Genomic DNA, 14,934 nt, shown 5'->3' with positions numbered 1-14,934 from the left:
AATTTAATATTAGATGTTTGCAGTAGTAACAGATGCATCCAAGTACAAATGGCAAGTACAGTGTTTTAAATATCTTCCATCTGTAGCCTAGTCAATTGGGGTGCAACGGTTCTCCAAATCCATGGTTTAGTCAAACCCTGAGTTTTGAGCCAGCTTGTTTTGTACCTTGGGTTTTTTTTTTAAGAGAAACAAAAAGGTTGTGGCCTTTAAATTTATATTTTGAACATAAACAGTTACTGTCATTTTTTTAAATTAAAAAAATGCTTCACTTATAGTTAAGTAGTCCAAGAAAAAACAGTAATGAAAAAATATGCACTTAACCTCAATGACATGGATCACAAATCACACACCGAATGAAGCTCTACTCTAAGAGGTTATGGGGAGATATTTATTTAGATAAAATATTTATTTATTCACGTGACATTTATTGAGATAAAAACAAAGAGAACACCACATTAAAAAAAAAACAAGGTCAAAACCACTGATTGGATGAGACCTGACATGTGATCTGTGCACGGCACGTGCAGTTCAGTCATTGAGTTATAAATTAAGTTTAAACGACAATTTATAATAACACTCGCAGCACACACAAAGGCACACACAGCCGAGTCCACCTGACCCAGCAAAGATCCTGACAACTTGATATCAGACGCATATTCAACGTGCTCACACCACCGTTCACTAACGTATGATGGTACACATTATCCTTATTGGCACAGATTATGTGTTAAGCTGCAAAAACCTGATTTAAGGGCAGCCCAAAAAAAAAGGCAGAATTAATACCCATCATGCCATTTCGACCACTCAGGAATGAGGAAGACTGCGCCTGCGGTTAGCGCCCGTGGTTAGCGACCGCGCTCTCAGGTGTGCGTGTTCAGGTGTGTATCTCCAGGAGTGACGCCCCACCCGACAGGGACCTGCGGCTCCGGAGGTTGTAGCGTGACTGTGGACAGTTGGGCAGAACAGCGTTAGCGATCGCTAATAGGAATAGTTACATAGCATTGTTACATTGAATTACACTGCAGGCATTTAGCAGACGCTCTTATAGTTTTTACATGGCTAAACCCGTTGATGCAGACTGATATTTTTACTGAAGCAATACAAGCTGAGCACCTCGCACCAGGGGTACGATGGCAGTGTCCTACCTGGGAATCGAACCTGCAACCTTTAGGTTATACCACACTGCCATATTACAGCACGTTATTGATTATAGTTTCCCAGCTGATGTTATTTCAGTGGTGTGTGTGAGTGTAATCGTGTGATTGTTTATTTGTGTGTGTGTGTATGTGTGCGTGTGTATGCGTGTGTCTGTGTGTGTGTGCGTGTGCTTATGTGTGTGTGTGTGTGTGCTTGTTTGTGTGTGCATGTGCACGCATGTGTGTGCACGCATGAGTGTGTGTATGTTTGTTTGTGCGTGTGTGCGTGTCTGTGTGTGTAGGCATGCACGCATGTGTCAGTGTGTGTGTATGTATAGTGCAAGCGCGTTTTTGTATGTGAGAGATCATTGTGCACCTGCTGCTATGTGTGTGTGTGTGTGTGTGTGTGTGTGTGTGTGTGCATGTGTTTGCATGTGTGTGTGTGAGGCCTACCTGACTGTCCTCCACCAGCACGCTGTAGACCAAGGCGGGGCAGGGGCTGTGCTGATAGGCCGAGGACCGGCGCCGCCCACGCTTGCGCGGGATTTCCGCCGCGCCGTGCGCCAGTCCTGAGCCACCGTCGCCATGGCGAGCTGTGCCAACACAAACCCACGACAGTCAAACTCCTGTCACATCACTGATATTATCTGCAGCATTTGTATATCTTCAGCTCATCCAGAATGCAGCAGCACGTCTGGTTTACAACCTCCCTCGTGACTCCCACGTCACTCCCCTCCTCATCTCCCTCCACTGGCTACCAGTGCAAGCTCGCATCCGGTTTAAGACACTGGTGCTTGCTTTCCAAGCAGTCAAGGGGTCAGCTCCTGGTTATCTGCAGAAGATGATCAGACCCTACAAGCCGGCCAGATCGCTCCGATCGGCTACTACAGGGCGGCTGATTCCTCCCCCTACACGAGCAGCAACAAGGTCTCGACTCTTTGCAGTTCTGGCCCCACGATGGTGGAACGATCTTCCAGTGGAGGTCAGAACAGCAGAGTGTCTGAGCACCTTCAAACGGAAACTCAAGACGCACCTCTTCTCTGTGTACCTCTCTCCTCTTCCCTAAACCCCCTCCCATAACTATAAAAAAAAAAAAAAAAAAAAAAAAATTTTGTTCAGACTATCTTGTTTCTCCTTATTGTATGCATCATAGTAAAGGCTTTTTATCTACATGTTGTTCAATGGACTTAAGCGGACTTGATCCTGAGTTTGGTTACTCTGTTGTAAGTCGCTCTGGATAAGAGCGTCAGCTAAATACCTATAATGTAATGTAATGTAATGTATGTTAAAAAAAATAAAAATCCATTAGACTAAATGTTTAATGTTACTGTGTATAATCGTCTGGGGATAGACGGCACGTTGTTTTAAGATTTTCAAATTATGTACAATCCAAAGAGAACAGCATTAATGGGAGCTTTGTGTTTGATGGCATGAGCAAATTGTTTTTTAAAACAAACAAAAAAAAAACTGCTGAGGGAACTTCAGGGATTTATAAGCAGTGTTTATCTGATGCAAACTGCAGTTAATTGGACTGAATCTGCTGTATGTAAAGACAGTTGAGATAAATAATGTAAGTTCGCATTACATGAGTTTTGTGTGTGATTTTTTCGCAGGAGGGTAAGTCTAGAGGAGGCAGAGTCTGCGGTGGTAAACTTCCTGTCACATGTCTAGTCCTCATGCGTCACCACACAGGACGAACACCTCTCCCTGGAGCACTGCCACCCCTGACCTTTTTAAGGACCCTATGCAAAATTTTATCTCCTCCCCTCCCCCCTTAGGGTCCAGTAGCAGTAGTTGTCATTGCTGACTGGGGCAGGGTTAGTATTAGTGAACTGGCGGGAAGGGGGGGGGGGGGGTGATGCCAATATTGCTGTCCTCTCTTGGACGCTATCTGGTGACAAAGCCCCTGAAAGCTCTCCTAACCCCCCCCCCCCCTTGTCCCCAGTTATGTGCAGGCTTGCTTTGGAGGATGTACAAATAAGAAGTTAAGTTGGAAAAAGTGCCTCTCATGCGTGTTTCATAAGCTCACTCTTCTGAACCCAACTGCACAGCCCAGCAGCCTGTCGCTGCTCTGTGGGGAACTCACCCTCAGTAGGGTCACAGAGGGAGGGCATCTTCGACACGGACAGCACACCGGTATGATCGGGGGTGGGCAGGATGACGGACAGCTCGTGCACCACCCTGTCCAGAGACCCATTTTCCTCCCGGGTCCTCCTGCTTTCCTCCCTCACCCTCTCCACCCGTCCCATCATCCTTTGCACCGCGTCCGCTGCCTCTGTGAGGCTTTCTGAGCGGGCCAAAACAAACTCAGAGGACAATTCAGGCATCTACTGTACATACCAGAGACTGTAAAAAATACATACATACACACAATGGGCCTCATTCACGAAACATGCGTACGGTCATATTTGATCGAAAACTAGATGTAAGAACGTTTCCATGAACAATTTGGCATTCACCATTTTTCTTCTTGTCTGTATTTATTAATGGCTGTTTTCTTTTGCTAATCACAGGAGGTGGGCCTAAAATTTACAAATAGTCAGCATTCATCACCTCAAACACCTGGGATATGCACAAAAACAAAGACCTGCATGTGTATCATGAATCCCATATGGGTTTTTCATAGGAACATTTTTAATGTAAGAATGATTTAAGAAAGGTTTTGTGAATGAGGCCCAATGTTTTACATTACACAGGATACAAACATTCACATACATAAACGGATGCAGACACACATAAAACACAACAAAAGTACAATTAAGGGAGATGGGAGAGAGAGACAGACAGAGACAGACAGAGAGAATGAGACAGAAGGGAGGAAGAGAGGGTTAGAGAAAGGGAGAGAGAGAGAAGAGAGAAGAAGGGAAGAGGAAAGGGAGAGAGAGGAGAGAGGGAGATGGGGGCAGAGAGAGAGGGGGAGAGAAAGGAGAGAGGGGAAAGGGAGATAGGGGGAGAGAGAGAGGAGGAGAGGGTGAGAGAGAAGAGAGATGGGGAAAGGGAGAGAGAGAGAGGGGAGAGAGTGAAGAGGGAGAGGGGGGAGGAGAGAGAGAGAGAAAGAGAGAGAGAGAGGTCACCAGCTCGTTGTAAGGGACAGAGGTGAGAGGGAGAGAGGAGAGAGGGAGATTGGGGGAAAGAGAGAGGAGGAGAGGAAGAAGGGGGGCAGAGAGAGGGAGTGGATGAGAGAAAGAGAGAGGTCACCAGCTCATTGTAAGGGACAGAGGTGAGAGGGAAAGGGAATGAGAGAGAGATGTCACCAGCTCGTTGTAAGGGACAGAGGTGAGAGAGTGAGAGAGAGAGCCAGCTCATGTAGGACAGATGAAGAGGAGAGAGAGTGTAACCAGCTCATTGTAAGGGACAGAGGTGAGAGAGAGAGAGAGAGAGAGGTCACCAGCTCGTTGTAAGGGACAGAGGTGAGAGGGAGAGAGAGAGAGAGAGTAACCAGCTCGTTGTAAGGGACAGAGGTGAGAGAGAGAGAGCGAGGTCACCAGCTCGCTGCAAGGCCAGGTGAAGGTCGGACTGGGTCTCCTTCAGCCGGGCCAGGATCTCCAGGCTCTCCAGCCTCGCGTCGCGGAACCGCGCGGCGGAGTACGCCAGCACCAGCAGCCCGAGCAGAACCATGGCCCGCCGGAGCAGCCCCACCAGCAGGGCGGCGCGCTCCTGCGCAGGGACAGGGTAACGCCATTTAGCAGGAACACGCCTAGCCATTTAGCAGCTCTTATCCACAGCGACTTACATTACAATACATTACACCTGTGCAGACAAACGCTAACGCCATTTAGCATGTGCCCTCATCCAGAGCAACTTACATTACATTACATTACACCTGTGCAGGCACACGCTAGCACGATTTAGCATGCACTCTCATTCAGAGCAACTTACATTACATTACACCTGTGCAGGCACACGCTAGCACGATTTAGCATGTGCTCTCATCCAGAGCAACTTACATTACATTACATTACACCTGTGCAGGCACACGCTAGCACGATTTAGCAGACAGGAGCGGCAGTGTAGCGTAATGGGTAAGGAGCCTAAAGGTAACAGGTTCGACTCCCCAGTAGGACACAGCCGCTGTACCCTTGAGCAAGGTACTTGTTTCAGTATATATCCAGCTATATAAATGGATACAATTTAAATGCTTGTGTAAAAAGTTGTGTAAGTCGCTCTGGATAAGAGCGTCTGCTAAATGCCTGTAATGCAGATGCTCTTATCCAGAACGACTTACATTACTTACTTACATTCACACAGCATTCACTTTGGATCAATTCATTCAGCTGGATATATACTGAAGCAATGCAGGTTAAGCACCTTGCTCAAGGTTACAACGGCAGTGTCCTGTCCAGGAATCAAACCTGCAACCTGTAGGTTTGATTATACTACGCTCCCGCCTAACGGTGAGCACTGCATGCAGCGTCTGACCAATCAATCCCAGGGCTTTCTACCAAACTGACTCTTTAAAGTAGCTTCATAGTAATCTCATTTTACACTTAGCCCTTCAGTGGCAGTAACCCGCCCCCCAAAATTTTGTAAACTGAACCTGTGCCCTTGAGTATTGGGAGTATTATGTTATTAACTTCCTACTGCCTCCAGGGGTTCTAAATCTTGGATCTGGGGACCATCAATGCTGGTTTTCATTCTAACCACAAAATCAACCCCTGAATTTTTAATGAGCTGTTAATTGTTCTTGATTAGACGCTTCTTAATGGCTTTCAAGGAATTAAAAAAAAATAATTTAATCTCTCATGTCTCATTATGTCGGATGTGTGTTTTGCATGCCAAGAATAATAATGATCCTTCTCATGTGCCAAGACTATTCATCAGCCCAATCAACCTCAGTAATGCTTTCATCCTATGTAAAGTTCCAAATTATTTCTTTAGAATTTTTCTTGGTTGTTTTAATGATAAAATAAACTTGAAATGGTTGAATAAGCGCGGTCCAAATTTCTGAAAGCGTTGACAACTGGTCACCGAAACAAAATCGATTAAATAATAATGTGTAAGGAAAACATCATGAAGAAATTAAATGCCTGTTTTCAACAACAGATCGATCAAGATATTGGCTGTAACAAAAACCAGCAAACACAGGGGTCCCCCAGGACCAAGTGCAAGAATCCCTGCTCTGTTCCGCATTGCTTCATGTGGACCTTTACAGTGCGATCTTCACTGTTCCCTGTAACATCAAGCAGCACTAGAGCCGTTCAGTCTTTCAACACGGTCAGTTCCCCAGTACTGACCATCTGTAGATACCCAGGGTCTGTAGACTCGAGCACGGTCCTGCATATTGTCCTCTCCAGGTACACATTCACAGCCACCAAGCCAAAAAGGACTAACCTGGACAAAAAAAAAAAGAAAAAAGTAAAATAGATTAAAAGGGAAATTCACAGAAAAATAATCCAAAAGAAACTCTACTCACCCCAAGTAATCTACCAATCGCTTTGCAACCGCAGCCGATTTAGTGAAGGGTTTCGACATTTTACACCACAACAGACTGAACTGATTTGGGCATGGTGACGTTTTGAATATTTTATCATTGCAACATTACAAAAAACCTTAGCCTAGCCGACAAAGCACACAGAACCTTAGCCTAGCCGACAAAGCTCCCCCCCCCCCCACGTTTCAACTGTGGGGGGGGAGACACACTGCTGGTCCTCCTACTAGTTGTGTGTAGTGAAGCAGCAAAGCCTCACAATGCATACTAGCTAGTCTAGCAATGAATTCATGTGAAAATACTGGGGTGGTGAACGATTCAGATTTAGATTCAAATTCAGACAACTTTATTGATCCCAAGTAGGGCAATTAATTTGCAGCTCACCCAGTCCGTACACACAACTCCAAAAACTCACAGACAGGCAACAGATCAGCAAACATGGGTCGATACAAGGAAACAACGAGCAGCAATAACATGGCTCCCCGCCCCCCCCCCCCCCCCCCCGAGGCATAGCGGATTTGGCGGGGTGTGACCCACCGGGCCCCGGCGGTGCGGCGCGTGGCGGTGAGCAGGAAGGCGGCGCAGAGCCCCAGGGCGTTGTACAGCAGGGAGCTCAGCGTGTGCGACTCCGACATGACGAAGCTCTGCAGGTAGGCCATGCGGCTGAAGATGGCGGAGAAGGCCAGCTGCTGCTCCCGCGCCGTGTCCTGGATCTGGGAGAACACCTCTCTGACTCCTGCAGAAAACAGGGGAACAAAAGAAACCGGCCTGAAATACAGGGATCGCCACCACATAAAGAGAAACAGAGAGATCGCGTCATCAAAATGGGATGTTCATTACATTACAGGCATTTAGCAGACGCTCTTATCCAGAGCGACGTACAACAAGTGCATTAGTTCAAGGTGCAGAGGTGCAAAAGAAACACACTAGAGTGAAGTAAAGATCGTAGTGCCAGAAGTGACCACAGATCAGAACTCCAACCCTGTAGAGTAACCTGTTCAGCAAACAACAATCCTACCAAGTACAAACTAGCACTGGAATCACATTTGCCTAATCAGACAAAAACAATCCTGATTGCTGCATTACAGCTGTTATATTTCGGCGGTTCTATAAGCCAGTCTGGTATAGAGAAATTAATAGCAACGTTTTCTCCTTATGCTTACAGTACAGTGCTAAACAGTACATTTCAAAATGCGTTGGTCAGGTAAGCGTAACAGCAATCCTGGCCTAAAACCCCACACGGGTAAGTCAAGGGCAATGGTGGCGATGTAAGACTCAGTCATGAAATCAATCATTACAGCACCCACAGATTTAACCAATTCGGTACATCAGACTGAACACACACTATAAGCTTCAACAGGTCTTGATCCAGCCCCAACCCCGCCCTGCCCCCATTCACAAAAAATTATAACATAAAAATCCTCCTGCAACTCAACAATGGCAAAGTGTTGTATCTACGCAAAGACCACAACAGGAGAACTGCAAGCTGGGAGTGATCTGAACTGACAGCAGTTGGGAACACCCAAGAACCCAAATATCAGCTGTGATTGTGAGGAGTCGGGAGAGAAAATGGCCGCCACCTTGCGCGGAGTCGTGCAGCGTGTGCTTGAGCTCCTCCCCGTTGCGCAGAATGGCCTCCTGGGTCTTCAAGGCCGCGCTCTGGACCTCCACCAGGTCCTCCGCCACGCGCCGCGTGGACGCCAGCTGCTCGGCCACGCCCGCCGAGCTCTCCGTCAGCCTGCGGGACGACCGGTCCTGTTAGCACCGGGGAGCCATGTAGGACAGACAACCCCCCCCCCCCCCAAACCGGTCCAGGTGAACACTGAGGGGTGGCATCAACAGCACAGCCAGAAATATTAAGAAAAGTGATGATGAGAACAAGCCATTCAGCCCAATTCATATTCATACAGTTAGGCCTGCATACATAGGGCTACGTAGGCCAGAACTACCTGTGTGGGTATTATCAATAATAATAATAATAATAATAATAATAATAATAATAATAAACTTTATTTATATAGCAGCTGTCATACAAAAAATGTAGCTCAAGGTGTTTTACATTCAGCACTAAAACCAAAGTAATTTCAATAAAAATAAAATATTAAATACAACAAACAATTGGGTATTCTCAATTGGGTGTGGTGGTCCAAGCAAGAAAAATCAGTGGGCCAAGGCACTACTTAGGTGGCTGTGCCCCACGCTGGCGCCCCTGTGCCCACGCTGGCGCCCCTGTGCCCACGCTGGTGGTTGGCATGTGTCTAAGTGTTCAGAGCTTTGGCGCACCTGTGGATGGTGTTCTCCGCCTGGCCCTGCCAGCGCTCACTCTGCAGGTAGTGGCAGATGCTGTGAGCGTGAGTGAAAAACTCTGTGTAGGTGTTGAAGGCGACGGGGTCCATGTCCCGTGTACACTCTCGAACCTCGCTGCCGTCTGTGCATTCGGGGAATGGCCGGTCTGACCTATATTGGAAACACCAGACATCTGTCATTTAGATCAGCAGGGCACATTAAACTGCACACAGATTTTTAAAAGAGCAACAAGATACAGGCCATTCACATGATAACTGAAAATAACGGAAGCATCAATACACATGTGCATCAATCAAAATAAAAATAAAAATAAAATAAAAACAAGAAAGGGGAAAATGCTATTTTCAATATTAAAAATAGGCTGCCTCAATTATGACAATTGTGTGTGTGCGACTATGAAAGAGAGAGAGAGAGAGACCTGCGCAAATGACAATGCGTAAATGCCAGCGCGAGTTTGCTCTGTGTGTCCTCGGTGAATTCCTGGCAGCTCATCTGGATCTTCTCTAGCGCACGCGACCAGCACGCGCCGTAGCGGGGCTGCGCTGCAAAGCCTTGCAGCTTCTGAAGCTCCGCTCGGCCCTCTCTCGCGACGTAGTCATTAGGCTGAAGGGTGCAGTCCTGCGGCGGGCCCAGGACTGCCATGCAAACAAGCATGAAACTCCACATCCTGTAGATAACAGAGACAGGGCAATGAGTTTCTGGTGAAGACTCAGATAATGATCGTGTTTTTTTGCCCAAAGGAAAAGCAAAACTGATAATAAGGTTAATCTTGATGTCGAATTATTTCCTATACACGTATATTGATAAGAATATGCTAACCGAAACGTGAAATAGCACTAAATCTAAGCTTCAGTGTTAGCTAAAGTTACTACGACTACTACATAGTACTTTAAGACAGTATTTCTTCAAACAATTGTGACAAACAGCAAGTTATTACAAAAGGACATTTTGACAATTCTGTCATGCGTGTTAAGACCAAAAATAGCTACATTCTTACTAACCTAAAGGTCTCAGAGGCTCATCACTATTAACGGTAACGTTTTCAGATAAAAGTTAAAAAAAATATCATACCCTCTCCAGTCGGTGTCAAACAGGAAATACTAGTAAAAAGAACGGGGTCACGCAAAGGTCAAACCTTCCAGAACAAATCCCGATGGGCTATAATATCGATTGTCACAAGTTACATGCGTTAATTTTACAAAAGCGTCTGTGCCAAGCGTCCCATTGATTAACAGTGGCGCCAGTTCTGGCTGTCTTTTTGGATTTAAAACCCCACTCTTGTCATTTTTTGGGGTCAGTTTTTTTTGGCTTTTTACTAAAATAATGTATTTTATCACTACCACAGGCGTTATAGCAAGAGAGAGATTATACAGCTGTTTTGTTCAGTCAAATGTATGATGCGTTTTTGTCATTTGAGCATGGTTTTGAATCACTATTTTACGGAGTTCTGCAGTAAAATAGATCTTTTGATTAATGGTAGTCGTTATATTATTATTATTATTATTATTATTATTATCTGGGATGACCAAAGCTGTGTGTATTTAGTGCATGGAACAACAATCTTAATTATTTTGCACTTTGTATTATAATATTGTCCCTTTGTTTGCAAACCAGCGTTTGTTTTCTTTCACATATATTTGGCTATTGCAGAGAAGGAGTTCATTGATGAGTGGGAATCAAAAATATGTTCTGTTTTAAATTACAGGTGTTTGTGTAAATAAAAAGTATTGGATGCAATATGAGCGGCTGACACTAGATGGCAGAAGTTTACATTTGTTCAGCCGGGGCTTCTGAAAAGCTTACCTTGGATCTCTGATCAATCCAACTGGTTTTAAAGAGCCCATCTTGAAATTACCTGTCACTTTATCACAAATATTAAATCCACATTCACAGTCATCATGTTATATTGTATTAGGTATATTTTCAATATTAAATTCAATTTAATAGACCTATAATGGGTGAAATAAACTGGTTAACAGGCACAATCTTACATTAAAATCACGCAAATATGTAGTACACTAAGATAATACAGGAGGCAGAGAGAGATTTAATTTTATTTAAATTTAATTAACTGTAGTTTATGCATATTCCATAAATTACAATGATAATATGAAACTGAAAGCAAGTACATTTATAATACATTTTAAATATAGGAGACAGGTGTTATGGCTCATATTTTGTCAATTACTACAGCACAATTCCACCCACAGACAACATCCATCAAAATAATAATAAGTCATCCAATAATAATTTCTGGAATGCACTATCACTATGTTGGTGTGTGTGCCCTGCAATTTGGTGGCCTATCCATGGTATGTTTCTGCCTCCTGCCCAATGCATGCTGGGATAGACTCGAGCACCACCCACAACCCTGTCCAGGATCAGCTGGTATAGATAATGGATTGATGGATTGATGGATGGACTACCACTATGGAGTATACACAACAAATGACCTTTGCAATACTGTATTCTGGTTGAACTGATGAAAAGAGTTTGAAATAAGAGTGATTCAAACAGTTACTTCAGTTGTTCAGAAGTCCCCTGTGGTGGCCAGAGCATGATAATGTTAGCTCATGTGTGGTGAGCATTCTGGCGCAAAATGGCTGCCGTGCATCACTCAGATGGGAGCTACGCTTTGGTGGTGGGTGAGGTGAGTACCCATCACTGTAAAGCTCTTTGAGAGTTCGGAAAAGTGTCATATAAAGGCAATGATTCATTCATTCATTTATGAATACATTTGGGGGGCACGGTGCTGCAGTGGTGGCCCTAGTTCTCCGGTTTCCTCCCACAATCCAGACACGTAGGTTAGGGTAACTGGGTTAATAAATAAATAGCTGGAATTCCTGCTGTACAAGATTTTTTGAGGATAGTTGGGGCTTTATGTAATATTTATACAACACCAGGCCATTGCTTGCTCTTTATGAAGCATCCTTGAGGAAAAAATTCACTATGTTATTTAGTCTGTTTGCTTTTGAAATTCAGAGTGCCACACCGGTAGTTCATTGAGTATATTCAAACAAAGTCACAAAAATCGTTTTTGAAAATAATCAGAAGTGTTTAGTTTAAGATTCCTGTGGGAAAATATCTTTCCAACAAATGGAATCTGTGTTTCCTTTGAACGAAAGCTCACGCTCAGAGCTGGTCTCTAAATGTGCATAGCTACACAACCTATCCACTCCGCCCCCCCCCCCCCCCTTATGGTGCCTTTTAATCTGAAATCACTTATAAATGTGTTGAGTTTTATATGTAATCAGCTGAAGAAATCACCACCCCAATGGACAAAATGAACAAAACCATGAATAATTTCCTCTTTAAGTAAGCGAACAATCACATAATCAAACAAAATTACTTATGAAATGTTAACTAACTGCACGTATAATTCAGTCTTCACATTGACCTCAATATAATATATTTGAAACATGATTCGTTAATGAAAGGAATCTAATCTGAGGTCAGAGGAAGGTAAAAAATGCGCTTGACAGATGTCGATTAATCCTCCTTTGCTGAGATTTCTTAGGAAAAAACGTCAGCCAACAACATTAAAACTGACATCAAATAAGGAAACATATTTCCCCAGAAAGGTGAGGGATTATCACGGATTGCTTATCAAACCCATCGTTAATCAGATAGCCAATGCATTCAGTTCAGGAAATAGTGCCATGATGCATATAATAAATGTTGATGGATGAATAGATGGACTCACATTAGAGTTGTCAAAGCTGAAAGTGGTGATGCATGATATACATTGCAAGGTAAATAAGCTTTAGAGGAACACAACCCATAGGCGTAAATTTCGAAGGGGACCCAGGGGATATGTCCCCTCAATATTTAGAACATGTGCATTTGTCCCCCTGAAGTTTGTGTTTTCCTTTACATAAATAAAGACATTTCTGCCATAAATTGATGCAGAAAAGGCACAAATTGGTGCATAAAAATTCACCAGAATGCAGGAAATGAAGTGTTTGACGCTCAAAATTTCATGGGGGGAGGGGCAGACCCCCTGCTTAATGTGTCCCCCCCAATGTTCAAACGAAACCTACGCCACTGACACAACCCTATGCCGATTAACTTGGACCACCTCTCTATGTATCTTTCATTGACTACAGGATAACAGACTAGAAGAAGAAGAAAGTATAGCAATGTACTGCAGGGCTGATTACCTGATTTTCCCATTGCAAGTGACATTTCTGTGAAAATATATTTAAATTAATTGTCTCTACATATCAAATGATCATGCTATATATACATATATATATATATATATATATATATATATATATATATGTATACACACACACACATATATACAGTATATATAACATATAAATGTCACTGTGTACTTCTGTTTTAGTGAAATAAACTGCCACAGTGAATGTTGACATCTTACACATAGAGTGGTCCTTACTCAATAATAATTATACATATACCGCAATAATATTTGAGTGAGAATAAATAAGTCACTTCCTCCCAAACTTTAAACTTGCCCTCTAAACTCTCGATCAAGAGGCACTTTGTGTACCATGACATCATCCAGGGGAGAAGGCATATCGGATATGGACAAACAAAATGCTGTTTGGAGGAAATTTCAACAATAGAGCAAGCTGCTCTATTCTAGGCCAAAGGACCTATGTAATGCAATGATTTGTAATTACATGAAATAGACTAAACAGAGTTTATTCTCTGTTCATGTGGAAAAAAATGGATCATATTGCTCCTCAAACACCATGCTTAGTCTTATCTGATTGGTCTAAATGCCCGTCTCATGACATGTACGTAAAAGCCAATCACTTATTTTGTGTGAAGAAAACAACAATGTTATTGCTTTATTAAAATATATTAAAGGCACACATAATCCTGGAGCATTTATATGTAATCACATCATTATTTTTTTCAAGTTATTTAAGCATTTCAAGACATTAGTTGGAACAAAAACCAGCTAACAAAGAAAAGTCGTCATTACAAGTTTGAGAAACTCTATGTCAAACAGAATTACAAAACGCACGGGTGGAAAGGATGGGAATTTAACACCTGTCCAAACATTTGTGTTATTTGTGTTACATACAGCTTTCAGTAATCAAATGGTTACCAAAACAGGTGTAAATATGTTGAATAAAGTCCACATGTACTACACTATTTTTCTCCGCACTGGAACACAGTACTGTTGTGTCACCTAATAATATCCAATTATAGCCATGCATATTGGCATTTTATTCAAATTTATAATGAGACACTGTTTAGTGCCAAATGATCAAGGGAAATTAGAAAAAATTAAAGACATTCTATTTGCGTTTGTTGTCTTACTGTGTTAAGGGGAGGTGCACATTTATGATTTGTTAAATTATGTATGTAATTATGTATTATAAAGTAGAGCTTTTATTAACCTATAACTGAATAACTGCTTAGCCACCAGTATCCTTTCATTTATTTGCACGTTGATAATGAAGCCTACATAGAATTTACAGTTCTAAAGTAAAATAACTGACATACAGATCAGTAAAGCTGTGTATTAGTGTTCACATTATATCATTTCCTTCATGGTATTGTTTGTTGCTGCTTGAAACATTAGTGATACAACAAAAAAGTTCTGTATATCTTGGGCTTCTGGTTGGACTTGAGATGCCACTTCATGGCATAAACAAACAACGACAGGACATGTTCACATTAAAAATGGTCCTTATGTTTGAGTAACATGTATTTACATGTCTTCATTCGTAGTTTAGCATTTAGCAGCAATTCAGAATTGCATAAATTGCCATTCATCGGATACTCACTGGACTTGAGTTGATCGACTAGTTCGACTGTGTGCGCCAATCATAGTCAAACGCGTTCGTCAATCGGGACAAAATCGTGAGGCAAAATACAGCTTGATGCGGTGACAGAACATTTATAAGTTGACCAGAGGGGTTATTCCGCCAACCAAGAACCAAGGCCAAGCGACTCTGTGTTCGGTAACCAATGGTAAAGCAAAACGCAAAATGTCATTCTTTACAGCCAATCGACGATTATAAAATTAGTTTGTAGGCGGGGGATTCCGGGGATGCTTTGGAGTGAGAATTTTTTGGT

General features: G+C 43.0%; 1 protein-coding gene across 3 annotated transcripts; it reads right to left on the bottom strand.

The window, feature by feature from the left end:
* Window positions 1-354: 354 nt before the first annotated feature.
* Window positions 355-14,701, bottom strand: LOC135235247 (uncharacterized). Of its 3 annotated transcripts, none has more exons than XM_064300547.1 (10): window positions 14,643-14,701; window positions 9,290-9,538; window positions 8,848-9,021; window positions 8,145-8,302; window positions 7,102-7,300; window positions 6,371-6,467; window positions 4,622-4,793; window positions 3,223-3,423; window positions 1,590-1,729; window positions 355-943 (listed from the first exon to the last, which is right to left on the bottom strand). In XM_064300547.1, exons 1-10 carry the CDS (start codon window positions 14,684-14,686, stop codon window positions 875-877), a joined length of 1,503 nt encoding a protein of 500 aa, XP_064156617.1. In that variant the 5' UTR covers window positions 14,687-14,701; the 3' UTR covers window positions 355-874. The 3 variants fall into 3 exon arrangements, with proteins under 3 accessions (XP_064156617.1, XP_064156619.1, XP_064156618.1); XM_064300549.1 differs by lacking the exon at window positions 14,643-14,701 and adding an exon at window positions 9,943-10,097; XM_064300548.1 differs by lacking the exon at window positions 14,643-14,701 and adding an exon at window positions 9,873-10,068.
* Between the last annotated feature and the right edge of the window lie 233 nt (window positions 14,702-14,934).

Source organism: Anguilla rostrata, chromosome 11 (genome assembly GCF_018555375.3).
Source record: "Anguilla rostrata isolate EN2019 chromosome 11, ASM1855537v3, whole genome shotgun sequence".
Taxonomy (NCBI): Eukaryota; Metazoa; Chordata; class Actinopteri; order Anguilliformes; family Anguillidae; genus Anguilla; species Anguilla rostrata.
This window is presented reverse-complemented; position numbering and strand designations above follow the sequence as displayed.

Bases quoted from the DNA above. Each gene is read 5' to 3' on its own strand.
- LOC135235247 (XM_064300547.1), bottom strand. From the start codon at position 14,686: ATGATTGGCGCACACAGTCGAACTAGTCGATCAACTCAAGTCCA. The intron at 6,468-7,101 runs GTGGGTCACACC...TTTTTTGTCCAG, and splicing joins CGCCGCACCGCCGGGGCCCG to GTTAGTCCTTTTTGGCTTGG. The intron at 1,730-3,222 runs GTGAGTTCCCCA...GTGTTGGCACAG, and splicing joins CCTCTGTGACCCTACTGAGG to CTCGCCATGGCGACGGTGGC.